The sequence below is a fragment of the Hermetia illucens genome, chromosome 4 (assembly GCF_905115235.1).
Source record: "Hermetia illucens chromosome 4, iHerIll2.2.curated.20191125, whole genome shotgun sequence".
Taxonomy (NCBI): Eukaryota; Metazoa; Arthropoda; class Insecta; order Diptera; family Stratiomyidae; genus Hermetia; species Hermetia illucens.
The window spans coordinates 42,742,573-42,769,645 of NC_051852.1; the positions used below are offsets into that span (position 1 = coordinate 42,742,573).

The 27,073-nt window shown below is 42.9% G+C and overlaps 1 protein-coding gene across 3 annotated transcripts in view; it reads left to right on the forward strand.

Annotated features, from left to right (window-relative positions):
* The window catches only part of LOC119655043 (nostrin), a 244,130-nt gene that overhangs the window by 94,749 nt on the left and 122,308 nt on the right, over window positions 1-27,073 (forward strand). The window contains exons 1-2 of one of the 3 annotated variants that reach the window (XM_038060727.1): window positions 24,086-24,311; window positions 24,540-24,656. The exons of 1 other annotated variant lie outside the window; for it this stretch is intronic. In XM_038060727.1, coding sequence (XP_037916655.1) covers window positions 24,585-24,656 — 72 coding nt within the window. In that variant the 5' untranslated portion in view covers window positions 24,086-24,311; window positions 24,540-24,584. Of the gene's footprint in view, window positions 1-24,085; window positions 24,312-24,539; window positions 24,657-27,073 lie in introns of those variants that run through there. One more of the 3 variants, XM_038060726.1, reaches the window with a different exon arrangement.

The following is a 27,073-nucleotide window of genomic DNA, read 5'->3' on the forward strand; positions in this document are numbered from 1 at the left end:
GTTTCTTTTATACTTGGTGGTGGCAGTATTTGTCCGTCGTCTTCAGTTGGCGGGACCTCCAACTCGCCAATGTTCTGGTTGCTAAGTAATTCATCAAAGTACTCAACCCATTCTATTGTAAATTAGATTTCCCCCTTTGTCTCGGTAGGGTGGACACCGATGTAGGTAAGGCTTCATCCTGTTGACTTGTTGGTAAAACTTCCGTGCCTGGTGTGGTTGCTCCCTGTATTTTTCGAATTCATAGACCTGTTGGTTGTGCCAGGCTTCCTTTTTCCGTGTGTAAAGTCTCCGCGCGCGCCCGCGTCTTTGTGAATGCAACATTACTCGGTTTGCAGCATTCTTCCGTTCCGTTGCTAGCTTACATTCATCGTCAAAACAGCCGTCCCGACTCTTATGCGGCTGGGGCCAAGTACGTTTCTGGCCGTATTTATGATAACGTTCTTCAGGTGATTGTGAAGATCATTTTTTGATGCTTCATCTCCAGGTTCTCTGTTTGACTGCGGTTATTGCGGTATCCATTTCCCTCTTATAGGTGGTGGGGAGGGCTGTGCTGTGGATGGCTTCAGTGTTGACTCTCATCTGATTATCAGAGGGGATTCTGGGTGGTGTTGTTATTCGAGCCCGGAGAACCATGCCAACTAGTTAGTAATCCGAGTTTATATTGGCCCCCCTGTATGTTCTGACATCCATCAAAGCTGAGAGGTGGCGGCGTTCGATCAACTCGTGGTCAATTTGGTTGAAAGTGGTCCCGTCTGGAGAGGCCCATGTATGTTTATGGGCTGCTTTCCGCGCAAACCAGGTACTTCCAACAACCATTTCGTGTGACACTGCTAATTGAATAATCCGCCGTCCGCCATTATTTGTAATTTGATGTAAGCTATAAGAACCAATGTATCGCCTGAATACGGGCTCCGTCCCTACTGGCTATTAAAATCCCCAAGTATGATTTTGATATCATATCTGGGACAGGCTTCGAGGATTCTTTCTACTGCCTCATAGAAGATATCCTTCTCCGACTCTGCAGTCTCCTCTGTAGGAGAACGTTAACGAGGCTTATATTTCTAAATTTGCCTCGCAAGCGCAGAGTGCATAGCCTTTCGCTTATGTTTTCAAAGCCGATAAAAGCCGGTTTCATTTTTTGTCTGACTAACAAACCCACTCCAAGCACATGGTTTACTATATGGCAGCTATAATATATGGTGTAGCGACTCTTCTCCAGGAAACCGGTACTTGTCTAACGCATCTCCTGTAACGCTATTACATCAGCCTTATATTGGGACATGATATCGGCTAGCTGCTCATCAGCTTCATCCCTGTACAGGGAGCGTACGCTCCATGGGAAAATGCGCAAATCGTTATTCCTTTGTCGTTGCCGGGTTCGCCGTTCTATTATCCGTCCTGTCCGAGGCTCCTGTTGTGGCTTCGTAACAAGTTGTTTTCCGTGTAGGGTTGTCAGCCCTACCCAAACCCCAACCTGGAGGACCAATTGATACTTGCTGGGAGACTTGCTTTTATCCTTCTCTGTCTGCAGCTTTTCGTTAGGAAAGAGCTCCCAGCGGTCAACACGTGGAGTTGGAGATAGGGTTTGGTGGTAGAGCTGCTGGAGTTGATTCAGCAGATGTTTCCCAGGTTATATGCTCCATCGTGGGTACCAATCCATGTTTCGCCCTGGGACCTATACTACCCTTTGACGGTTTGATAATTAAAAGTCCTAATTCCAGAGAAATCTTTGGAAGTAATTTGCACCGCCACAGCTCTTACTGGCCACTGATTAACTGCAAGGAAATTACGATAATTCAGCTGGCCGTGCTACGGCGCCGGGGTTGTGGGGTTTTTATTGTTGAACTGCCTTTTTACTGAAGTCCTAACTAGTTGCAATGAGTAAACCTAATTTGCTGGTTGGATTTCGTTGGGCTTGCCACTACTGGTTGTTGAACGGAAGAGTGGCCGATCCTCGGGAAGTCTTTCCCGGGAATAGATATTGTCACGATGGCTTCCTGGTATTGATTTGTGATCGGATTTTCTTCGATGTCGTTGGTCATCGCGTAAGAAGATTCGAGTTCATCGATGTGGCTAATAGACGCGCTTATTATTGCCGCAGGAGCACTGTCTATCGCACTAAAGAAAGTGCACTGTTTCTGGCCTTACTGAATTGATTGCTGAAACATTGACGCCATCGCTTGTACTCCTTGGTTACGTGACCGTTCCTGAGTTTGCAGCTCCTGATTCTGTTGGCATGAAACGTCTCTTTTTATATGGTCCTTGGTTTTGGTGCGCTCAAGTCGGGGCCTGCATTTATAGGCAAATGTATTTTCGTGTTTTGGTCGGACACAGGCAGGCGTCGTGAGAGGGATGAATTTTCGTGCAACATATGCTCTAGGCGCAGTTTACCGTGGTCGCGGTCGTGCTCGTATCTGCAGGCGTGTTGCGTGCTCTTAGAATTCTGGTTGTCACTGCTTTTGAACACGGGGTCACCACTTTGGGGATGACCAGTGTTTATTTAAATCCAATTTGGATCCTGCTTCATTTTGGTATTCACAAACTGAGAGCTGTGAGACGACTGTCCCTTCTACTGAGTGACTGCTCTACTTAACTTTTAGGGAGTAGATCACTTCCATGGGAAATAAAGTTAATTAAAAGTTGGAATTTCAGGGAAGTGTCTGGAAATAATTAGCACTGCCACAGGGTGTTTTTCAATATTTTTCTTGGCAGTTATATGTACATTTATTCCCCCCAGTGAATTCAACTTTTTTTGTTCAGATTTACACCATAGGAGCTTCATTGTTAGCTTACCTAGAAACCTACATGTTGTACTTTATACTGGTAACCTTTTTTCAGGCCCTATCAACTGAAAAAAAAAAATTATGTAGTTAGCAATTGTTAGACCAAAATGAAAAATTACATTTTTTTGGTAATCATAATGCAGAGGAATTGATTACAAACAATTATCTGGAATTGTTTAACGATCAGTTTTCTACTCAAGCCAAACTTTCTCTAAGCCTAAAAAGGTTGTGTGATTGACCTTTTATTGGGAACAATGCAGAATATAGATCTAATTGAATATATTCTGTAACACTTCAATAGGGATGCAAGTATTGTTTTCACTGTTTTATGACTGAATTATTATTATTCTGTTAAGGGAAAGTTTATGACTGAAAGGAAAATTTATTTTCTCTTGTGCCCTCTATGCTAAAATAGTCCCAGAAATTAAAAACAATATTGCCTTTCTACCTCTCCTTATATGGAATACCAATTGTTCAAAGAAACCATCAGCATACCATACTATCGTCCGCCGAAATCTAATGCACATGAATCTGGTTTCATTATCTTTCACAAAGAAAACAGCCCACGGTATTTCATAACCACATAAAGGTCAATTATGACATTATCAAGAAAATTGAGGAAGCACTTTCTTTCTCCACAATTTAGATGATCTTAGGCTCGTTTTTCTGAAAAAAAAGATAATTAAAGCCAAGTCGTCGAAATGGCGCTGTTAAATAATTTCTGTGAAAAAAATAATCTACTCAGGTTTTCAATTATAGGAAGGTTCGGCTTTTCTTCCTAAGTTAGTATTTTTCGCATTTCACTTTCGATGCTATGGAAATTCGATCGCCATTACCAAATTCCAAAAGATTCACAATGGCCCGGAATAGGGAGAATAGATACACAGCGAGATGTAAGCAATATACCGAATACGGGACTTTCTCTGGAAATAAACTTGAAAACTTCATCTTCCAAAAAAACCTGAATTAAATCAAATCAAATTATATATCTGAAACCACAAAGCCTATCTGAGATGTAAAGAAAAACAGCCAAACAAACCGAAATCGAACCAGCAATCTGCATGTATCGAAAATCTAAAGGCAGTAGTTGGTTCGTGCCTATAGAAAACGAAAGATATGGCCAATTAAATTTATTCATTATATAACTTTGACAATTTGAATTTTAATCATATGCCAAGGTAGCTTAGTTGTGCGGGACTTTCGCATCTGTGAACCTTAAACTGTCGAGGAAAGCTCTCTGGGGACCGTTACCTATCTGAAGATCACTTTTGTCATTGTCATTGAGCGAACGGAACTCCGACATTGTTAATGAAATATTCGGAAATAAAGTTGCAAAAATAGTTTCCTATGAAAGAAATGTTTGTAATATTTGGTTTGAAAATAACCGTTAAAATTTGCATTAGCGCCAGGTTAAGATGGTAAGGCTGGGTTATATGAAAGATGTGATATATCTATTTGATTTGGTTGATTTAGCGGTAGGCACTATTATAGCATTAGAATTAGAGATCCTGGAGAGGAATTACGTATCTTTTTCATGAGATTAATTATTCAGATTTACTTCAGATGCAGTATAGTCAGGACCCACGGTACCATAGCAACCACACTGCGCCTATCAATCAGATTTCGTGTAGGTATCCAGATTTTGCTTCTTTTTGAGCATGCTCTATAATCTCACACCAGGATCCCTTCCCTGCCCCCGGATAAGTTTACGTCCTTCCTTACTTGTTTTATCCAATTTTGAATTTAAATTTCTTTTCATTGGAGTCTAATGAGAGTTGCCGGGTTGTTGATTTGGGTCGAATATCGCAACCAAATAAAATCTTCGGAAGAAAAGTGAAGCACTTCTGTTTTCATACCTAATTAGAATCCCTTATATGGCATTTTAAATCTCATTCACACCTTCTCATACTAGCCTAGAGCGGCGTAAATTTGGCACCCATATATTTAGGGGGTTTCCAAACGGCCATCTATCTTCCACCTTCCCTTTGAGAAGGCATTTTTGAAATCCTCCATCTTTTCCACATGACCTGTGCGTTGGACGTTTTATGTGGGTGGCAAAGATATAATTACTTATCGTATATTCCTCCTTCCTTACTGGGCCTGACCTTCGCCTGAGGTATCCCCTGCTCTTTAGCCTGATTCATTGTCTAGGTGGCATAAGATTCGTCAAATCAGTGTCTATAGAGTATTAGTGTTGTCCTGTTCGGTAACATCGTTTCAATGTCTGTCACACATCTACATCCTTTTACGTTACACACATGCAAAAGAGAGGTATCATTTTTTTCACGAAAAGGAAAGGTCTCGATTAGTACTTTCCGAGGCTGGTCTTAGCTTTGGCATTTATTGGAAAAGCGGGGAAAAGTTGATGCTATATGGTGCTCAAGTCAAAATACCCTCCATATCGATGTCTACCCAAATTAAATTAATAATAATATACGACTATGTTCTCCGGAAATTGACCTCCTGGGATTATAAAAATTTGTAGTTTAGTGAAAATCATGCTATTATTGATAAATATGGAGTAGCTCAAAGTTGTTTCTTCTGCGTAAATTTACTGAAACTCAAAACATTAGATATCAGTATCAGACTAAAGTGAGTAGCTTGGCATGCTCAATGCATATACATTACGGACTACGTACAAATGGATTAATTTTGCACTCCAAAATACTTATACAAAAATTGCACAATACCTTTCTTACCTGAAGTGTCAAGCTTTTGGTTTTCGACCTGTTTGGATCTTATCATTGGCTTAGTCTCATCCGCTTATTTTGCTTCATCAATCTTTACCAGAATTTCCTCACCACTCACTGTCTACCTAGCTAGGCTATCTATATGTATTACCCTCATTGGTCATTATCTGGGATGATTTATACAAAAATATTCGGCGTAAGCCTACTGAAATGTTTAGGATAATATGCTATAGTGAATAGCCTTGGGACTGGCCTACCATCTTACTTCGGAAGAAAAGCGGTTTTATTTCAGTCCACAGGTTGTTCCGAAACTGAGTAAGGACCTTATTTTCTTAAGTCATTGATTTAGCCAAACCACAACATAAATTTGGTACCCAGATGCATATTCTAAGAAAGTAAAAGTATGTCAACTCCAAATGCAGGCTCAGTGCTGCCCATCTACTCCAGATTTTTGTGTTTTACAGGGTATAGCGCACCAACCACACCTACGAGCCATTGTTCGCTGTTCACTCAAATGCACTTCAGCTTGCCCTTGGACTTCGCGAGACGTCTACACTCCCCACTCCCCCTTCTACTATTCTACGTCAAATGCTCTTAGGGCGACCCACTTATTCTCATCTTGATAGAGTGGGCTCTACGGTTTGTCGTAGCTAGCAATGGTATTGTTGCCCCTACTTAATGTGTGTCCTATCCACTGTTTCTTCTGCCTTCCGATCATAATGCGACCGCGAGCCAAGCCTGTGCGCCGGCCAATTTTCTTCATTTTAAACAGCCAGCGTGCTCCGATGATACGACGCAGATAGGTGTTAACACTTAGAGCAGTAGTGGTCACTTTGCATATGCTACTTCCCTATAACAGCACAGAAAAAACACTAGCATATAATAATTTCAATTTGATGTTTGTGTTGAAATAACTGCATTTCCAAATTTTAGACGACACAGTGAAAGCGAATCCATCAAGTTTGGTGCCACCGTCTGCAGAAATCACGATTCTTAGATATACACATTGATCAAAGAATTCGATATTACGCTCATTAATACAGATAGCTCCCTATCTTTCGATGACCCGTCAGACTGGAGACCTTAGTTTTTCTGGTGTTTACCTTAAGTCCAACTCTGCTCGCCTCTCTTTCAAGGTCAGCGAAAGAGCAAGAAAGTATTCTCAGAATATTCGAGGTCTTTGATAAAATATGTCATAATCTATGTGTTTTCTCCTTGTCATCGGGATAACACGGCATCAAGAGCGTCACCAATAACACGAAGAAATAATATCGTACTAGATGCAACCCTGATGTACTCCACTTTAGATGGTCTTTGCGGCAGCAAATACCCTTTCAATTGTGACCCTCAAAACTTGTGCCTTTATCAGGAATCATCCCAAGCATCCCCTTCTTCCACCCCAGGGAAAGGTCTCGAATTCCCAACATTTTCATACGAGGGGAAGTAGCAGATCTGTGGTATTACCGGTGCAGCGATAAATAACTATGTGAGGAGGCCGTTTAGCACAACGGCTTTCCTTCGTTAGCTTGGATGTATGTTTCGTATCCGAAGATTTGATATGGTTAAGCTCCGTGGTGAAGTGTTCTTCCAGCCTCCTAGCTACCAATGACTAGGCGGTGGAAGTTGCAGAAATTTGCAAATCTCCTACCATTATTGTTCCTATCACCTAGACCGTGTTTTCCCATCACATTAGATTTTATTATAGTTCACCTTGGGTTTCAGCTCACCTATTCTGATCACAATATCCCCTTTCGGAAGCCTTCACTGAACTGCCATAGCTTGTGGAAGATATTCTTCTCCACTATACCGAAAGTCTCCGTTGTAGGATTGTTATACTCCTTAACTTGCACCTAAATCTAGCACACAGAAATATATCAGAAACCGACTCCTAGATGAAGGGAGTGTGCCTTGCCGTACTCGTCAAAAGCAACGACGTGACATTCACATCTGCTGCCGGAGTACAAAGGCGGATTGTCATAAGTGTGGTAAGAGGGACAGAAAAATTCTCTGGAATCCCAACATCTTACTTGGCTTAGGCTCAGAATGCTCTGTTTATATGGTTAGAATTCTTCCTCAAGTTGGAAAAAACATGCACCCTGGTTATCCTCGCTACCGTTGCCGAAATGCGTGCGTACATCCCTGAAACTGATCATAGTCAGTTTTCGATGCTATGGCAAAGGTCTTCGGCGTGAGGTCGGTGCCTATCCGCGGCGTTGCCCACGTTTCGATAATAATAAAGAGTCGGAAATTGCATGTTACTAGCCCACAAATTTCTATCCCTTTTAGTTGCCTTTTACGGCAAGCAGGGAAGGCTTTGAGCGTATTTTTAAGTCCCAACTCACAGGGAACTTATTTTTATATATCCTGATTTGCTGCATCCCTTTTGGTTACGAGAACATTATATACCTTTGGCGCCTTCGCGGAAAATCAAGAGTATTTAGATGTAGATCTGATGTCCTCTTTCACTAGACATGAATAGATGCCGCGTTTGGTATTTCTTCTTTTATTTCATCGGCGGAAGACCACATTTGTCTACATTCCAATCAAGACGACGAGTCGAAAGCTATCGGTTATTGCAAACCCACTTAACCATGCGCTTCGCTGAGTATTTTTTAAGGAAAAAGCGTCTATTCATTTTTTCCTTGAGGAGAAGGCTCAATATTCCAATGTGCAAAAACAACAGAAGTTACTCGTGTAACTCTGCAAGCACCTAAGCATAGCTCTACTAGGCACTACTCGGCATGCGCATGTACCCCTGTATACTTGCCAACCTTGCGAATGGTTGAAAATGTTTCTCTAACGCCGATATCAAACTGTTATGTAGAAATGCACCTAAGTGTATGATAACATGCTAAAGTATATAGCATCGTGTTGCTTAATGTATAAAAAAAAGTCAATGCTCATTTCTGGAAAGAATTTTTTTAAATTTATCCTCGGGATTAGTGGCTAGACGAATCAGCTGCGTCGGAATTGCCTTTCGTAAAAAAATATTCAAAGCAGGAGCGTTAAATCCGAAATCAGCAATCAAAGAATGACTTTTACGAGAATGTCGTAGTGCCCCAAGTGTGAACATTAGTCAAAATATCTAGTTGATAACTGTGCTGTCAATTTACGCCTTTTTCTGGACTCTCTGAAGCACAGACCATCCATGCTCTTTTCTGTTTCTTATTCCATTACTTCAGTTCAAAAAAATCATAAATCAATCTTTGAACATACGCTTTATAATCAAAGCCTTATCATCGTTTTCCCATATTATAGCTTGAAATTCTAAACACTGAAAATTTCTACTAACAGACTTCAAGGCCCTGGTCCAATTGGATTGACGCGCCAACGATTATTATTATTATTACTTGGTCTGCTCTTTGAGAGCGCGGTCCGTAAAAGGTAGTTTGGAATATGGAAACGAGTTTTTCAGTGCCTCATGCATGTGGTACCACCTCGCAGAATTGAAGGCGTTTCTTATGTCTAGCGTCGCAAGAAACACCGCTCGTCAACAGTGGCGATTTTGTGCCTTAGCCAGTTTCACCTTTTGGACCACTTCCTAAATTGCATCAATTGTGGATCGTTCCGCTCTAAAACCAGGTTTTTTTGGTTAGTAGTCTCCCGCAACATGTATTAGGTCAGTTAGTCATCGCTCGATGAGCTTCTTAATTAGCTTTCCTGTTGTGCCCAGCATATTGAGAGAACGGTACGCTGGTGGTGCCTCGGGGTGGAATTTGCCTTTATTTATGAGCAAAAGCCTTGCAACCTTCTAGTGCACCTCCTGTCAAACATGCGTTGATTGTGCTGGGTAGCAATTCCCGCTTATACTTGGATACAAGTTTCAGCACTTCACTGGGAATACCGTCCAGCCCTAGTGCTCTTTTTTCTTTCATGAACCTTTGTAATGAAGAGTGGACATTCCTCAGTATTTTTCCTCCTATCGGCAGCGTCAGCTCGAATGGGGGATAATAAAAAGTGTCTGCATGATTTCTTCCATTTTCCCCGCTTCCATGGAGTTCCTTTTTCGCTATGTTGTATTCTGCGGATCTAAGGGTTACCTCATCTTGGTCTCTTGTACGCTGAACACTTTGTCGAAGTCTGAGACAATACCTTCATGTATTCGCAATTTCAGCCAACGATCAGTACGCTGGTAACTTCAGATGGCTGAGTCTCCTTTTAGGCGCCGATGCATTGCAAGCTTCGGTGGTAAGGCTCATTGTTGAATGTACTAGCAATTCAGTCGAAGTTTTTTCTGTCTGCATCCGTTTCTTGTTGCCCATTTACTCCGATTATGATTTTCCATTTGGTAGGTATTTGCCGAACGTCATAACAGTGGGAGAAACGTAGAAATGCACTGTCGATCACTGGACGTGAAATCTTCCAGTACCGGCTATCGTTGCACCGCTCATACTAAGGAAAGGAGCAAAGGTTACGTCAGGGATGGTTGCCTTGCAACCAGGTCATCGGAATGTCCGGGCGCTACCGATATCTAGGATAATAAGTCCTGTCCTAGCGGCAAACCCCAAAATTTGTGTGTTTCAAGAATCTGATTGAGGCATGCCTCATTCGAGGACTCTGGTGTCTTCCTTCTGTGCTTCCAATCTCGGCCTCCAAGGCGTTCACTGTGACGTAAACTTTAAAAAAGCCACTTCTGCACAGCAAACCAAACGAAGCCATCTCCTCAACCATGGAGCTGCTCTCGCAATCGTTAACCGTAGATGGTAGATGGCCAGATATATCGGCATACTACGATTATGAGTTCCTATGTCGATATTGCTCGCTGATGAGCAGCATGTCAGGTCTTCTTTCTTGCACCATTCGCCCCATCAGGTCGTGAAATCCTGTGTATCTTCACTTGTAGCATGTGGATCATAGTGCTTGGCTTTTCACTTTCTGCAATTCTTCTTTGAAGACCTGGCATCGCCCGGAATCGGAACATGAGCCTTCAGGCCACGGTCCTTGTAAAAAACGCAACATTTTTCCGTCTCGTAATTTTTCGCTTTGTGCCTGGGTTATCGGATTTGTAACACAAAGTGCTTCTGTCCTGCCCTTTGCAGGGGAGACCCAGCACTTAAAACGGCGGGTTGGAACTGTCCTTTGCTTATCTTGCAAATGATCCACGCGATCTTTATTTTCCCGTAATGAAGAAGTTCGGCCACTGTCTTTTCAGGAACCGTGACAATGGTCAGTTTTAGTCCTTTGGAGTTGATACCACCTTAAAATTGGTCACATCTGGGTAATCCCTTTTTATCGCTTTCTCCACCTCTTCCACTGCTTCGTGCCTAAAATACTCTGGACTGTCTCGCAGAAAGTACTCTTTTTGCCAGTGTTCAACCCAAGTATTATTTTTTGCTGGTTAGATCCGGATAGATTTATTGTCTATCCCAGCGTTTCCTGGTTAGGCGTTTTTTACGGACTTCTTGAAGAAATTCCGGGAAGAAGCGTGATGAGAACGGCCTCTGATCGTAGTTTGACCCTTCCCCTTTTTCCCCCTTTTGGCGCTGGTGTTGTCGTCGCAGTTGACTTTGACTTGCTTACAGTGGCGTCACTGCCGCCACTTTTCAACTTACATTGTTGTTATTGAATTTTCACCTAATATTTTCACCTTCCCCTTTTATTAATTGCTTTTTCACCCGCGTTTCGTTTAACTAGGAGCTGCGTTAGCCATGTGTTTTTTCCTCAGTTTCTCTTTGCCTAACTTCTAGTAGTTTCGCTGGCGTGTAATAAGGTCTAGGAGTTCGTCTATCTCCATTTTTGACATCTAAAGAGATGTTTTACTTTACGATGGTAGCAAATTTCATTTTCGGTTGGACTACCCCGCGCTTCTTGAGTAGCCTTTGTTCTTCTATCCTTAGATGAAATCCATCCTCACCGGTGAGATAACTTGAGTTTCCGCCTGGTTGGTATTTAGTAGGTGACCATCGTATCTTTGCGCTTCTTGCAAAGGGATTTTCAGTAGAATCTCCCATTTTAGCTGCCAGAAACAGCGAATGTGGTGTATTGGCGCTCATTCTAAAAATTTTGGTTATTGCTGGTTGTGTCGTCGTAATAGTTTGTCATTACATTTTGGGTGTCAACGGTTGCCTTAAATGATCGCCGTGATTTTCTATGCGAATAGGGAAGTCACTTATGAGTTGACACAAACCCTTGGAGTCTGCGTTCAGAGCCGGGATCTTGCTCTGGCCAGAAATTCATTTCAATTGGGCAGGCACCGCGAAAATAACGGTGTCATAGGTTTGGACCTTCTTGCAGCCCTGTCTAGATTGTTATCGGGACGGAAGCTGTTATCGGACTGAAAGCCAAGGATTGTTGCCGTCGAGCAATTTTGCCCTGTCTGCCCAAACCCATTTGGCCCTAACCCCTTTCTCCTTATAACTTATTGCATGTTATCAAGATTCAGACGTTTCGATAGATGCTGCGCTACCTCGGCTTGGTTCCTGCTTTCTTCGCGCTTTTCACTGATGCACCAGTGTTTTCTCTGGGATTAACCAAAAGATACAATAATGGATTGTGTGATTAATATGAGTACATGCAATGAACCAGAGTCCTTCATCCATACCAAATAACGAGCCGGCTGCATGAAAAAAAAAGAATGGAGAATGAAGAAGGAAGTAGGTGTGGGCTATGGGGACTGGAAAAACAAAGAGGACTCATAATGGACGACCATGTTGTGCTACTATTAAAAAAGTGGAGTCATAGAATTGAATACGGTCGGGGATGCCGATGTTTTAAGAAGAATCATTACGAAAAAGGTCAAACATTTTTGATAGGATTAGCATACGAATTCTACCTATGATACATTATAGGATTTGAATTCTAGAGCTAACTCCATCCCGGTGCTATGCTAAATACCTTTTTAATTATGATTTTCGTAACCAAAATCCCTTGTAAATTTTAGTCTTGATGGCCCCCATGTTAGAACTCAAGGAATTTCTCATGGAAATCTGTGGATATTAAACGAAGCTTCTTTGCAGGCCTGGTACTAGCAGATACTAAGGTGCAAAGTCCCTCGTCTATTTAGCCAACGATCTGCAGTCTACATGCGGAAAACTCGTTTTATCGAGTAATTAATCAAACGATTTCGGAAATAATGCTTTTAAGGCTATTTAAATCTCAAGTTCAACACAGATTTTAGTGGCGATAATGAGATATCATTATGCCAACTAGGAAAACCTGCCAGACGGACCAGATGATCGAAATGGTGTTCGGTAATAAAGTAATTTGCATTCACTTCTGCTTTGGCCTAAAAGAGATGATTCTTTTTACGGAGGAGAGAAACACTTCTTTTAGTGATGATGCAGATGAAGGTGACCAGTAGGAGCCTTACAAGGTTTTCGGATTCTTCTTTTCTTCGATTACATCACAGACTCACTTTGGGGATCTTAATGCATTTTGGAATACATTTGGATAAGTTATTGATTTAACCTTCTAGACAGATCGTTTAGATTGTTTTGTGTTATAGTTCGAAATGGAATCTGTTCATTTTGAAATCGAGCAAGGTTAATTCGCTTTTTAGAGTTTTTCTAAACTGCTTTTAGCATCTCGACGAGTAACTGGTTTAACCGCGAAAATGCGGTATTTGTTGAAAGCGCCAGTATGCAGGAATGTTGATACTCTTTCTGCTTCATTAGCTGAAGCAAATGACTTCAATAGCACTTAACATACTCAGTGGTCGAAATTCAAGCTGGTTTTTGCTTTGAACTTCTCAGCTTTAAAAAAGTTAAATGCCGTTTCGAAAGTGTTTTCATTAGAGGCGATTTTCTGTAACACACCCATCTGTGCCCACTTGCTTTTCACCTATTATCCTAGAATGTCTAAAAATAAGCCTTCACCTGGATCAACAACAATTTTTTATTGTTCTGCACTTTCCAAGCTATCTGCGGTCAAAACGCTACCGATCTTCACAGCTTGATTTACTTGAGTGCAGCACAGGTATCCGATGACACCTTTATTACATCACGTACGCTTGCCATGGAACTTCCGCGGCTTCCCTGCTGACTGCGATCGTTCACCTACCGAATTCAGCTAAGCAATTTTTCATTTCTATCTTTTCACCGGCCATCGAGGCAATTCAATGGCCACGGCTGCTGGGGCTGGAATCGTAATCCGACAATTATTATGGAGCAGAGAATCAGATATTGTTTATTGTTATTTCACTTGTTTGGGATTGTATAATAATAAAAATGCGCAGTGCGATATGTCCATCCAGTTACCGCTTATGGTGTACGGCTTTGGATTCAATCTTTTTTTTCGAGGAAGTCAAGTGGAAAGTGTTGATGACATGGCATGGATTAGATGGAAGTGTTCCAGTTTAGGGCTCGCTGATAATAATGTTTTAATTTGGTTTTCTTGCTTGTGTCACTCATTGAGTAAATCTAATGCAAACGATGTTATCAGTTGTTTTATTACCAAGTTATTGAGGGCAGTAAATAAGTGGGATCATTATCGGAAGTTGATTTGTTTATTGATATTGCATTTCTTAACCCGTCACCTATCAGTTTTCGATAACGAATTCAAAAGGAGGAAGCCTTGAAAAGGTTTTAAATTTTAGTATCGATGGCTTGATGATGGAAAGGTGTTTTCTAAAGATTAGCTTGCGCGATCAGCTAGAAAAGACTGCAGTAACTCCTATAATGAGAGAAACTGGAAACCCAACTATGGCAGGACTGTTGGTCCAGTGCCGCCTAATTCTCCCAAAAAATGGAAGACGAAAGCTCGGCAAAGGAAACTTTAGCCACGAAGGAAGGAGGCTAGAAGTTGAAGCTGCCAGTCAAAACTTTCTCTTCCGCCTCTACCAGGAAAAGCGGGCCGATGAAAAGGTAGTGATGCGAACGGAAACTGATCCATGCAGCCAGACATCTTAAACCTGGGGCGACTCTTAGCAGACGGCGCTGGGCGTTGCTGAATCATTAAGGGCGACAATATTCAGAGAAATCAGACGCAAGGAAACCTCAGGTCGTGGTGGCCCATTGTACTCGACACCCCCATCTAACGGAATATTCCGTATTCGTTAACGTATCTCAGGATTTTCGTTAGGGGATGTGATGCTGCTCGTTGCAATTGGAGAACATCGGCATCAAATATTTGATATCTGATCCGTTCATAGGCGAGGAATTCATATAGAAGATGCTCCGTGAATTCCGCTTCCTCATTACAGGAGGGACACGTATCATCTTGAGTAATTCCTATTCTGAACATATGCGCAGCTAATGAATTATGGCCTATCAGAATGCCTACAGTACCCCTGCAAGTCCTCTTGCTTTTCTTCAGGATAAACTTTGCGGTATACATGTTTGGTTTGAACAGGTAAAGTTTGGTGTGTCTAGCAGCATTTAGGCTCTGTCACCTGTCATTGTGGGAAAGTTGTACCCAGTTTTTGAAGATAGCCTTAGCCTATGGTACTGATATTTCAATTGCTGGTTTTGGTCCTGACATAGGGGAGATTAAACCCTCTTTTGCTAAAGCATCCGAGATTTCATTTCCCTATACGCCACAGTGACCAGGTACCGAGAGTAGTTCCGCCGTATTGAATGTAAAGATAGAGTTCAAATGGTATTTGCATTCCTTAACGACTTTCGAGGTAATCAAAGGACTACTCAACGCCCTCAATGCAGCCTGGCTATCACTGTAAATTGCGGAGCTTCGGCCCTTCACACGCTCATCACTTAGCCAATTTACGGCCCTTAGAATCGTATATACTTCGGCCTAATATTATTCGAGAGGTGGACTCCGGCTCCAGAGCCCTCATCTGTTGTTAAGTCATCAGTGTAGAAGACTGGAACATCCCAGTTCTATCTACGTTTGCAGGTAACTTCATATCTTCTACCAAACAAATGTATGGGGACCCGAGAATCAGAAAGCATTGTAAAAACTGGATTCAGTACTCCCAATAACTCTTCCAATGCTCTGTGAATTAGTCTATCAGCTGCTCTCATTGCAGTGCTTTGTGTAAATATATCCAGGAGCTGCAAATTGATTGATGTATGTAACACACAGACATACAGTTCGTTGCAGTGCGACTAGTTTACGGTGAAAATCTTTTTGTCTCACCTTTACCCACTGCATTAAGGATGCATAAGTGAACATTGGCCTAATGATAGCAACGTATATCCACATTAACACATGAGGCCTAAGTCCCTATGTCGAAGCAAAGGTCCATCTGCACAGCCCACAAGTTGTGAGCGCTCGTTTCAACTTTATTCTAAATGTTTGTACAAAAGAAGCTTTTGACGTAGATATTTCGCTTCTTTGGAGAGTTGTTGTTCATCTCTGGAAGGCAAAGTACAAGTTTTCTCCTTTTGGTGAATAATACCATTGTGTTTTTTTTTGGATTACCTGAAAGTCCATGCCTGAGGCACCAACTGACTATCAGATCAACGGAACGTTGTATATTTCTACACACCGTTCCAAGATCCCGATCAACAGCAAGCACAGCCACGTCGTCAGCATAAGCTAGAACGTGTATTGGCAAATTTTGTAGTAGTGAGCCAGAAGTGGCGATAGCAAACCCCCCTTCGGGGCAGCCTTTCGTCGCTTCTGCTGTTAGGTAGCGATTGACACCCACTTCAGTATACAGCAATCTCTGCGTTAGCATAGCATATATCCACTTAATTAAAGTATCATTAACGTCATGCGCTCCCGCAGCAACACAAAGTTTTTTCAATGTCCACGAACACCCCTATCGCGTATTCACCCCTCAGAGTTACATCCTCTATCTTTGAAACCAAATGATGAAGAGCCGACTTACAGGGCTTCCATGCTAGTTTTCATTAATTTCGCACGAACGTGTCTCTTCAAACTTTTCAGCAAGAATGAAGTCAAGCTGATCTGTCTGAAGTTCTTTGGATTAGGATAGTCATCTTTCCCAGACATATAGACACATAGCCCAAAGCAAGACATGCTAGAAAAATATTTCTTATCAGTCGCTACTCCATACTTTCCTTTTACATTGCTGGATAGATGCCATCCATGCCAGGTGGTTTGAAATGTTCAAAGGACAGTATAGGAGCTCTCATCTTTTCATTGGTAACAACCGTTTTCGCAGTGTTCCAGTTCACCTTGGCTGACTCATCCCTTTTAAGGACTCTGCACAGCCTCGAAGTCCCTCTTTCGTATCCTCTGAAGGGGTCCGGAAGTTTAACCAGTCTTTTTCGCATTGCTTTTACAAGCACGGTTCAGAAATCGCCTGGTTTATTTCCTGAGTTTGTGCAGTTCCCGGTTCCACCACAGTTTTACCACTTTGGCCGCGGGAAATAGGATAAGCCCCTTCATAGTATTCTAAAAGTGTACAATTCAGAGTTTCCAATTGATTTTTTATCGCCAAAGGAGTCCTTAGTCGCCTAGGGTTCTGTTTTTGTATTATAGACTGTTCGCTCGCAATAGTCAGACTGAATTCTAGGTATCGGTGATCTGACAATGAGACTTCCTCCAGCACCCGCTAGTGTGTAATCAACTCTAACACTTTTGAAGTACAAATTGTTAGGTCAACTACTTCACTTCTTCTCGGTCCCACGAACTGAAGTGCACCAAAGATGCTGCAATATGGTCTGTATTGTGTGAGTCGAACACAATCATTGTTCTTCCCTCTCAAAATGGAGATGATGCTCTACAGTTTCCTGATCTGATTGAATTTCAATCTATTTAGGAAAACGTGGAGCCCCATATGGTGACTTCTCCTGGGCACAGTCAGACTGTTTTGGTGCAATTCCAATACCAATAATCTATAATCTTCCACGTTTGTAGATTTGTCTTTCCTGGCATTCATGCCCGGGTTCAGTTCTCCCAACATACGGATGATGTCCCCTGCCTTCCTTCGAAGTCCAGGTAACTAATATCCGACATATTCTGTCCTGGACAGTTCAGTGTAATGTAGTGTAGTGAACTTGGGCTGACCGGCAAAACTCAAAGCCGGGATTACCCGCTGAAGCCACAACTTTGATTGTTGAATCTTGGCTTTGTGGCAGCAGTTCGAATTGAGGCTGCAGTTTGTGCCTTCGTGTCCATATTCCTATGGGAGGGACCATTCATTGAGATCTTTCTAGCTGATTTGATCACCTCCCGGCTCACCAGTCCTTATCCTCGCGGGACGCGTCAATGTAGGCAGAAATGCGGAGCACAAAAAAGCCTTGCTAACCATAGATGTGTTGGTCTTACTGTTCTTGCGCGCATTGCCCCTGGCAGAAGAGTCTGGTGCGTCCGGAGTTACCACACCATCCGCTCCTTGCCATTTCTCTCGACATTACCACACCTGGTGGTACAGCCACGTCTATGTCCTCATTCTCAAGGTGCTTCATCTTCCTTCGCAGTGTCTTTTTCTGCCGCCGGCTTGGAGCCTTCCCAGGTTCACGATGTCGGGGCGGCTTCGGTTCCTTTCCACATACCGACGTTAGACCAGTAGCGTTCACGGCATCAGCTTCCCTTCCTTCCACTGCTCCCGGTGTGGGTGAAGGAGAAGTCTCTGACAGGCAGGATACAGCCTGTAGTCCCCCTGGTTAGTGGCTGAAGTTCCTCCTCCGTTTGTGGGTTGATTTGTGCTGTAGCACAAATAGTTTCTCCCAAGTTGAGAGTTTCCGTACTTTCCGTTATGGCTGGCTTCGCCCTAGGCACTAAACGCAAGCTTTCCATTGGGTCAAAAAGCATGCCTTCTGCAGATTTATCCGTTGGGGGACATTAATGTGGTGAGGCCTCCAAAATCCACGCCTCGCCGCGAAATTATTACTCATGATCGCGGATGGATTCGTAGTTTGTGACTTCTTACCACTTGGAGAGTTCAAATCCCTAGTTTCCATATTCATGTTTAGACACCGTTAGTAAGCTACTACAGGCTTCCCCACCACGACACGGTGGTGTCCGAAGGGAGCCGTACTGGCCACAGAAGACCCTTTAGCTACCGGCGAATTTATAATATATCTTAAACTACAAATAAGGATTAGTTAAATTACTTGCAGCATATCAGAGCCTCTTCCTTCCTACTAGAAACATGGTTGGCAAAGTTCCAGGGCTGCCCTCATATTTGCCTGATGCAAGAGTGATGGGTTCTTTTAAGAAAATCTGTGGTTCTGGAGGCTCAGTAGAGGGGGCTATGATCTTGTACGATGAAATATCCTCAAGACTGAAATATTAAATTGGTTAAAGTCAATCATGCGGAGCAAGTTCAAGATCCAGGACCTAGCTGCGATCGTCTGACATTGCCAGGTTAATTGTGAGAGGAAAAACGGCTCTCTACCTAGCCTATGATTGTCGGTGCCCTTTTCTGATGCAAGAACTAAGGGATCTAGTAGCGCATGCGGATATATTTTTAGGGGTAGTAGCAAATGCAATTCTAGAGGAGCGAAGCTATTTGACTTCATCGCTTCAGCTAGTCTCATAACTGGTGTGCCCCAAAGTCCTTTGGGTCAAGGTAATTGAACTAGCAATTTCTATTTCAAAAATTGCTGATTACAAACTGGCGAATGCTGGACAAAGTCTCACTCTCAGACTACCTTTACTTAGACTTTAGTCTGAATATTGCTGGCAAACAAATTGTAATACAAAAACAGAATCCGAGGAAAATGAGCTGACAAAAGTGCAACGAGTTCCCTTCAAATGAAGTGCAAGCCCCTGGGCCACTAAGCTGCTTTTTGCTGATAGAAGATCAACTGGAAACTCTGAATTGCACAGTTTTCGAGTGCTTTAAAGATGCATGTCCTATTACTCGAGAACTGTAAAAACTCAGAAAATCAACCCGACAACTTCTAAATCATGTTTGTGGAAACAATAACAATGGAGACTGGTTAAACACAGCGTGAATATAAAAGACTCGTAAGAAGCTGGAAATGGAACTCCTTTAGAGCTGGCTATGAGGAACTGGAAAGCGAAAGAGAGACTTCAAGGCTGTGCAAGGATGTGTCGGACAAAATGGAATCTCTTAGATAACCGTGTGGAAGTTTCACGAACTCAAGAAGTCAGTACTGACTCCGGGAGAATAGGTGACAGAAATGGGAGAGAGGGGGAGTGAATTAGCGGTTTCTGCGAATTTTTCAACATAAAGGTGTTGCAAGGGAAATCGGAGCATTGTGAGTAGTAGTTACCAATCAAAACGCGAGAGCTGGTGCTCTTGGCAGAAGGTTAAGGTAGTCTTCATACCAAAGTCCTGACTATTCAACTCAATATTAAGGCGTTACTCTAGATAAGAAGCTGTTTTGAAAGAAATATGTAGAGGAAAGGTGAAACGAACTCACGTAGACTATGCGCTGTTTAGGTGGACCTTTGAGTTGACATGGGGATAGTTTTGTAGATATACGTTGCTATCACTAGGTTGAGAATCGCGTTTTTAGCGACCAGCTCCGGTAGGACCAGATGTAGCCCGATGCCAGAATTGTTACTTGAGTGCTCCTCTCGGCTTCAAGTGAGACTTAGATAGCCACAAGATCCCCGGTCGGGAATTCTGAAAGACATATATGTTTTAAGTTACGTTTTAGAATGATGCACGCGCCTGGTTTGTCGGAAGAGGGATCCCAAATTATCTGCATGCTTTCTCCTTGCAGACCGCGAATCTGCCCCCAGGGCTCCTGAGCAAGCACTATTCCAATATTCTCCTTGAAATTTGCTCTTGCAATTCCGCATATGCAGATTTCGCTTGGTGGATGTTTAACTCGGCTACCTTAGTGCTGGCCATTGGCTCCGTTATTATTTGGGAATCTTCTTTACTATCGGAGTATCACCCTCCTCCCCCGACTTAGCGTTTTCCTGTGTGTCGCTGTCCACCCTAAGCCCTAGAAGATCTAGGTCTATTTCGTCCAGCTTCTGCTCTACACGAAGTAGCAGGTCTACTTTCTTGACTGATCCGGTCGTTTCCGCCTCTTTTGCTTCCGAGATTTCTTCGGGGACCTCGGTATGTTTTTCACCCGGCGTCTCCTCCGAGGTGTCTTTCCTCAGCTTTCCACTGTGCACGTGTACAGGTATGCTGCGAAATCGATAGTTGATATGGCAACTCCGTCGTCTAATTGCTTCCAGAGATCGGTCATCTGCTCCGATCATGAGGAGTCTGACTTCGCTCTCCACCTTGCTTCTGAAGACTATAATCGTGAATGGGGATCCTTATTCTGAGCAATTAGGAGGCCCATGAGATCTTTCGTTTCTATTATTGCGGCTTTCGAGAGAAACACTGCCACCATGTGTGCTATTGCTATATCATCCCCAGTATATATTGACAATTCTGCTCCTTCCCAATCTGGCAATTTAGGAACTATGGTCCTAAGCGACTCTGCTGTAAAATACTGTAAAACTTATCCACATTATCATTGCTTACTACGTAACATTTTCTCTCATATTACGTACTTTCATATGTATCTAAAAGTACAGGCCTAAGTATATATAAATTTTGTATAAAATAGGAAACATGAATTGCGAAAAATATAGTTCATCAGAACTATCAAAGATAATCACGACCTGTTTTAATTCTTGTGGAGTTCAGCAATTGCTGCTCCCAGGCTCACACTACATGTTTTATTCTGTGGAGTCCAAGCAATTGCTGCTCCCAGAGCCGGTTAGCCTGGAGTTTGGCATTTTAGCTGCTCCGACTTTCCATAAACTCATTTAAAGAGAAAGTAAGGTAAAGAGGAACTATCAGTGGGCTGGCAACATCACATAAGGTAAAGAGGAACTATCAGTGGACTGGCAACATCACACTGCAGTTTCCTCCGTGGCGCAGTCCATCAGTATGTGACTTGGTCGAAAACGTATCCTGGTGAACACACGTCTCGCAGTCCATCCATTGCACATCTATCTGACAACAAGGTCTTCGATAGTTTCCTGCTCCTCGCAAGCGAAGCTTTGCTCGGGAAACATTTTTGTCAGTATGGTCAGTCGAATGCCCTTGACCGCACTAGCTTAGCTAATGGCGGGCTTCCTGATTCCTGTCTCCACCCCTGATTTACCCTGAGTTCAGGTTTGGATTTTTTTGGGAGCATTCCCCTTATGCCGGCTAATCTTCGCTGCTCCCCGCTTTCTTGCCTCCGATAGAGATGGCTTAGGTCTGTCCTGGGCCTTCTTAAAAGTGTGTTCTGATTTCAGGCCTTCCTTCAAATAACACAGGTACCATTAAGCACATGGGCCACTCAAACGTGCTTTTGAATGTCCCTGCTTTTTCAGCAGCAATCTTTGTTGGCGTTTTTCCTGGCAGTATACCAATGTTGACCTTGGATCTACTGCGGCTTCTCCCTTCTTGGGTGTAATCCCCTGGTTCTCAGTATTTCGGAGCATGTTTAGGTCAAGCTTACTCACTGAGGCGACCAGGTATCAGTGAGGCTGCGTTCGAATATAGTCAGTTACCCCCGACTGCAAAATATCTAATGGGCATGGTTTGCGTTACATCCTGGATTGGGGGAGGTGTTTTTCGACACCCCAGTCTAGATCTTTTTTTTTTCTTATGGATGGAGGTGGAAATCTTAGAAAGACGCTGCTGCGCCAGGTTGCAGCAATGTGTGGGATTCACACCCACTAAAACCATCCCCACTCTTCCGCCCCTCCCCGCGGGACCACCGTGAAGTATTACTTCGCGGGGGAGGCTCTGGTTCGCTATACCAGCTCGTCCATGTCACGTCTCCGTCGCGCCGCCTTCCGAGCTCGATCCAACTCCAGGAGTTTTGTCTGCACCACGGCTACTGCCTCATTTACCGCCATTCAGTTTTCCTTCAACATCTCTTCCACCAGGTTGGAGGGCTCGATGTCCGCCCCTAAGATGCTGTTCAACCTCCTTTTCTGCTCCAGAAATCTGGGACAATAGAACATAACGTGCTCCGGGTGCCCGAGTGTAGCACCGCATTCAGGACAGTTGGGAGACTCGTCCAACTCGAAGCGATGCAAGTACTTCCTATAGCCACCGTGTCCCGTAAGGAACTGTGTCAGGTGGTAATTCAATTCTCCGTGCTTTCGGTTGACCCATTTCTCGATACACGGGATCAATGTATGGGTCCACCTGCCCTTGTCGGAGTTATCCCATCGTTGTTACCACTTGCCACACAACTCTCTCCTGATGGCTTTTCGGAAATCCGCATTCACCTCGGCTGGATTTGCCTTCCGTTTTTCGTAGAGCCAGTGTGCCTCGCTCGCTAGAAGATCTATAGGGATCATTCCTGCGATAACACACACTGCCTCCGTCGACGCCGTCCTAAATGCGCTGCACACCCTTAGCGCAATTGGCCGGTATGCCGAACATATCTTCCTCCGGAAGACAGCGTAGTTCAACGCTCCCGCCCAGACAGGGGCCGCGTATAGCAGGATCGACCTCACCACTCCCGCGATGAGTAGCCTGCGACTATACTTCGGCCCTCCCACGTTAGGCATCATCCTTGCAAGGGATGAGCTGGCATTTGCTGCCTTCTCTCGCGCATAATCCAAGTGTCCCTTGAAACTCAGCTTGGCATCGATCATCACCCCCAGGTATTTGACAACCGATTTTGAGACGACCTCACGATTATCAACCTGGATGGTAACCGTGTTGTTCTTCCCCCCAGTCTAGATCTGTAGGGTTCTGTTAACAGTAGGCTCACCAGGTCACCAGGGTGTGGCTATCACACCTCATTAACGGTCTAGAAGACGAGAGGTCTGGCCCCTGGAAAGCCATACAGTACCCTAGAGGAGAGGCAGCTTAAGCCATACAGTACCCTAGAGGAGAGGCAGCTTACTCTCAGAGGAGATAGGTCGGCCCCTGGAAAGCCACACATTATCCTAGAGGAGAGGCAGTCCACTCCCAGAGCTTCACCCCTTCTTCCATCATACAAATCCAAGCAATACGCCGTCTTCTTGTTGCGCACCTATGTAGTGATAGTGCTTTCAGCATCGTATAACTATAATACATTTGAAGAAGTCCGCTTCTTGCATGATTTCACTTGTAGCGTTAGACGCCGTAGTAGTCAAGTTATGGTCGAGCCATAACGACGAGCAATACTGGTGTTCCGAGCCTTTGCTTCATAATTGTTTCCTCGTCTCTTCCATGTGGATTTTGAATTGAATTATATTATCTTGCGTCCAGGGACTCTTAAAAAAATCTACAGAACCTTTCATATCTGAAGCTTCGAGCTTCCCACTTATAACTTCTTTTTAAATTGGCGGCGCCAGTCACTAAATTGGCGGTACCAGTCACTAAATCGACAGATAAAAAGCCAAATGTTTGTAAAGATCAAGGACTACAACCAGCTTGCTAGATAGTAGAGAAAAGGTCCTATCATAATAGAGATATTTTGAAAAGAAGCCATCCAAGAAACCCGCAATTAATTTGTTACCAACCCAACATATTCATATAACCTCTGTGTTTAGCAGATTGCTCGATTTCTAGAAAATCTATATACCGTATCTGTTCTCACCAATCTACGGAAGCAGCTGTTCACTTTTGAAGTAGATACGAATAAAAATAAGCTCTCGAACAAACACGGGTTAACCGAATCGCATTTGAATACGAATAATCTTTCTATGAATAAAAATTATCTACCCGGAATAATTGCACACAATTCGTGCCCGGTCAAAACGTATCTACGCTTCGTATGTGGAAAAAGGTGCGTCCAGTTCAGTAGAAATGAACGTCGCTCGTCTGCGGTAGCACAATATTGACATCAATGCCGCATTACGATCAGTACATGACACGGTTTTTATCATTTCCGATTTCGAATTGTGCTAAATAGAAATAGAAAGATAAAAAGATCTTTTCAATCAATAAAAAAAACTTTCACGCGCATAAAGAAATCAAAATCAACTACTTCAACTACTTGAGGATGGTTAGGTGCTCATGTGCGTGCACCTTGCTCAGTAGTCGCTGATCGGTTTAGATGTTCGCCGATTACACCGAGGTTCGCGGTGTCACGGGTTTGGTTCTCATGAGGTGCGTAATTGTTCCGAAAAGAGGGTGGCTTTTGTATGACAAATGCTCCGAATTTGGTCTCAATCTGGTTGCGAAGTGATCCCTCGTGGATAATTGTTACTAATGTTTATCTAACAAGATAAAGCAGTTACGAGTGTGTGTGAATATGTTCTAATTTCGTTTTTTGGTGTTTCTTTGTTATGTTATATGTGCTCCCCGTATCGATTGGTGATTGTTTGATATCAAAAGGTGTACCCAGCTGCAGCAGCAATCAAGTCAAAGAAAAGTATCCTGATGGGGCTGAGATGTGATTCGTTTCGGGGATTCAACTCCGATGATGATACACCCCAAGAAGCACGCAATAAGGTAAGAGCGTATGGGTTCCAAGTTTGGGTTAACACTTTGGGGGAAATTAACGGTTTAACCAATTTCTCATGATTTGGGAGTGAATTCACTAAAGGAAATCTATTTCTTCTCTGTTTGACCCAACTGAAATTAAATTTCACGTTTATGATTTAACGCAATTTTCGCTCACGTAACAATCACCCATAACCCTATTGTTAATTAACTTTCACATTCAAAATAATATTCTTTTCAATTTAGGGGTAAAATTAACTTCTTTCGATTTTTTAATGCGGAACGATTTTCAGGCCAAGCATTTCCCAAGTGCTGTAATAAACAGGTGTCAGTGCATAGTCAAAATGCAATCTCATCGTATATTTGAGGCAGATCTTTTGATATTTTAGATGGATTTTTTTTAAAATTGCTACAGATGCTTGGAGCACTCGAATCCGGAGTCTTTATTAATGGAACAAATTTTAAAAATTTCTTATACATTCTTTAGTGTGCATTTGAACTTCTTTGAAGAAAAGAAGAAAGCAGTAATGTTTCTTATGGAGAGGGGCAATCCCTGCCGCTTGACGTTGATGGAATCGTTTCTATTATCGTTTGATTATTAGATACCAATATTTGCAGTGATCTTACTGGTCTGACATATAATACTTTGCGCTTGTACTTGCCCTGACGTAAAAGGGGATAATGGAAGGTTTTTGATTCCATCCTCTTTATGTAGTGAAGATAAAGAAGCGGGGAAGGAGTGGGGAGGAGAGGTTCACCTTATAAGTTTAATCAATTTGCTAAAAACGGAAAGAGGTTGAAATGATACTAAGTGAAAGGCGAAAAAATCGACCAGCTGGGTAGAGCACAACGTCGACAGTTAGTGATACGTGGTCCTTTCCAAGAGGTCAATCCAATTACCAAGTTCCCATCTTCTTCACTGGCCTTAAAGTCCTTTGCTCATGATTGTAAGTATATACCCAATTTCTAGGTAGTATGTTACCTTCCTACAATAGTAATCCACGTGGAGTTCAAGTTCTTATACCTTTATATTGCATGGGTGGAGAAATTATGAAGACTTGTGTGTCTCTAATCTTTCGAGTATTTCGAGTATACCTCGCATCTAACTAACCAATCAGAGTTTTTTCATTCTCCTGCTTTGCTGCTTCATTATGTTGGCCTATATTTCGGATTTAATGAGACATAAGGGTCAATAGGAATTGTCTTTGATAAATGCCTCGGTGAGCAACAGAGTTAATATCTTCTGTTTGCGTGAATTTTCAGAAAATTATTCGTTCTTCAAGTGAGAATAAGAAGCCTAATTACAGTTTCTCCACCTATCCGAATCTTGTCAATTAAATATATTTTGAAAAAAGAAGTCGGAACCCTAACTCAATGTCTTCCCAGGCCAAGATAGCTAACTTCCAATTTGAGGTTACTAAAAAGCTTTCCTCTAGTCAGCATTATCAACGCTGTAACGCTGTAGCCACTGATCGATACAGGCCTATCTTAGTAAAGCATTTTTTACATCCCGACTTTATGCTAACTTCTACCAAATCCATATTATTACCAGCTATTTGGCCAACCTCACCGCTCCATCTAAAGCATGGTGTGTCATAGACTTTGCCTCTGTAGACTTTTCGAATTGGATTATTTTCACCTGTGCCCCGAACACCGCAGCCTACCTATTAAGTTTTATCCATAGCTAACCGACCTTTTTATAAGGAGAAGTGTTGATTCCCTAGCGGATTCTTTCTTCAAATCTCGCTAATATCTTCCTTGCCAAGAAGAATGTTTTCGGTTTTGGTGTTGACGTTACAACTGTGTACTTCGGAAAAAAGGTAGTCTGCAAAGTTCGAGATATTTTTCCCATTATGCCAATATCATGGGTCATGGGCTTGAAGATAATAGTCCCCAACAGGCATTTACTTTAGTGTCACAGATTACTTTCTGTAAGAAAATTATTGTTGGTGGAAGGTCTCCAAAGGGATTCTCCTGCTTTTAGTTGGCCTCGAACATTTTTTGGGGGGGACGGGGAGTAGAATAGGTGAAGGCGTTTACGCATATATTGTTGGACTCCCGCAACGGCACGCTGTCGGACTAACAACTAAATACCCCGGCATTGTCAGAGAGCTAGCCTGGAATCGTTTGTCACATTACTTCGGGTTAGCACCCGAGCTCTCCCGTCTCAGGGAATTCCTTTCACGGGAGGGGAGAGGAGGAAGGAAAATGTTAGTTCAAGGAATCGCCTACCATGCGGCCCCTCCACCGGTCGAACTCTATCTTCTTTGAAACGAGAAGAAGCCGAACGTAAAGCGCAACACGGCTCCACCTGTTAGCAATCGTCAGCATCACCCCTACAATGCTGTACAGAGAGAGAGTTTAAATACAGTAGTTGACGAATTCCATCCCACTTTCTACACGAAAAAAAGGTGTGATGGGGGTCT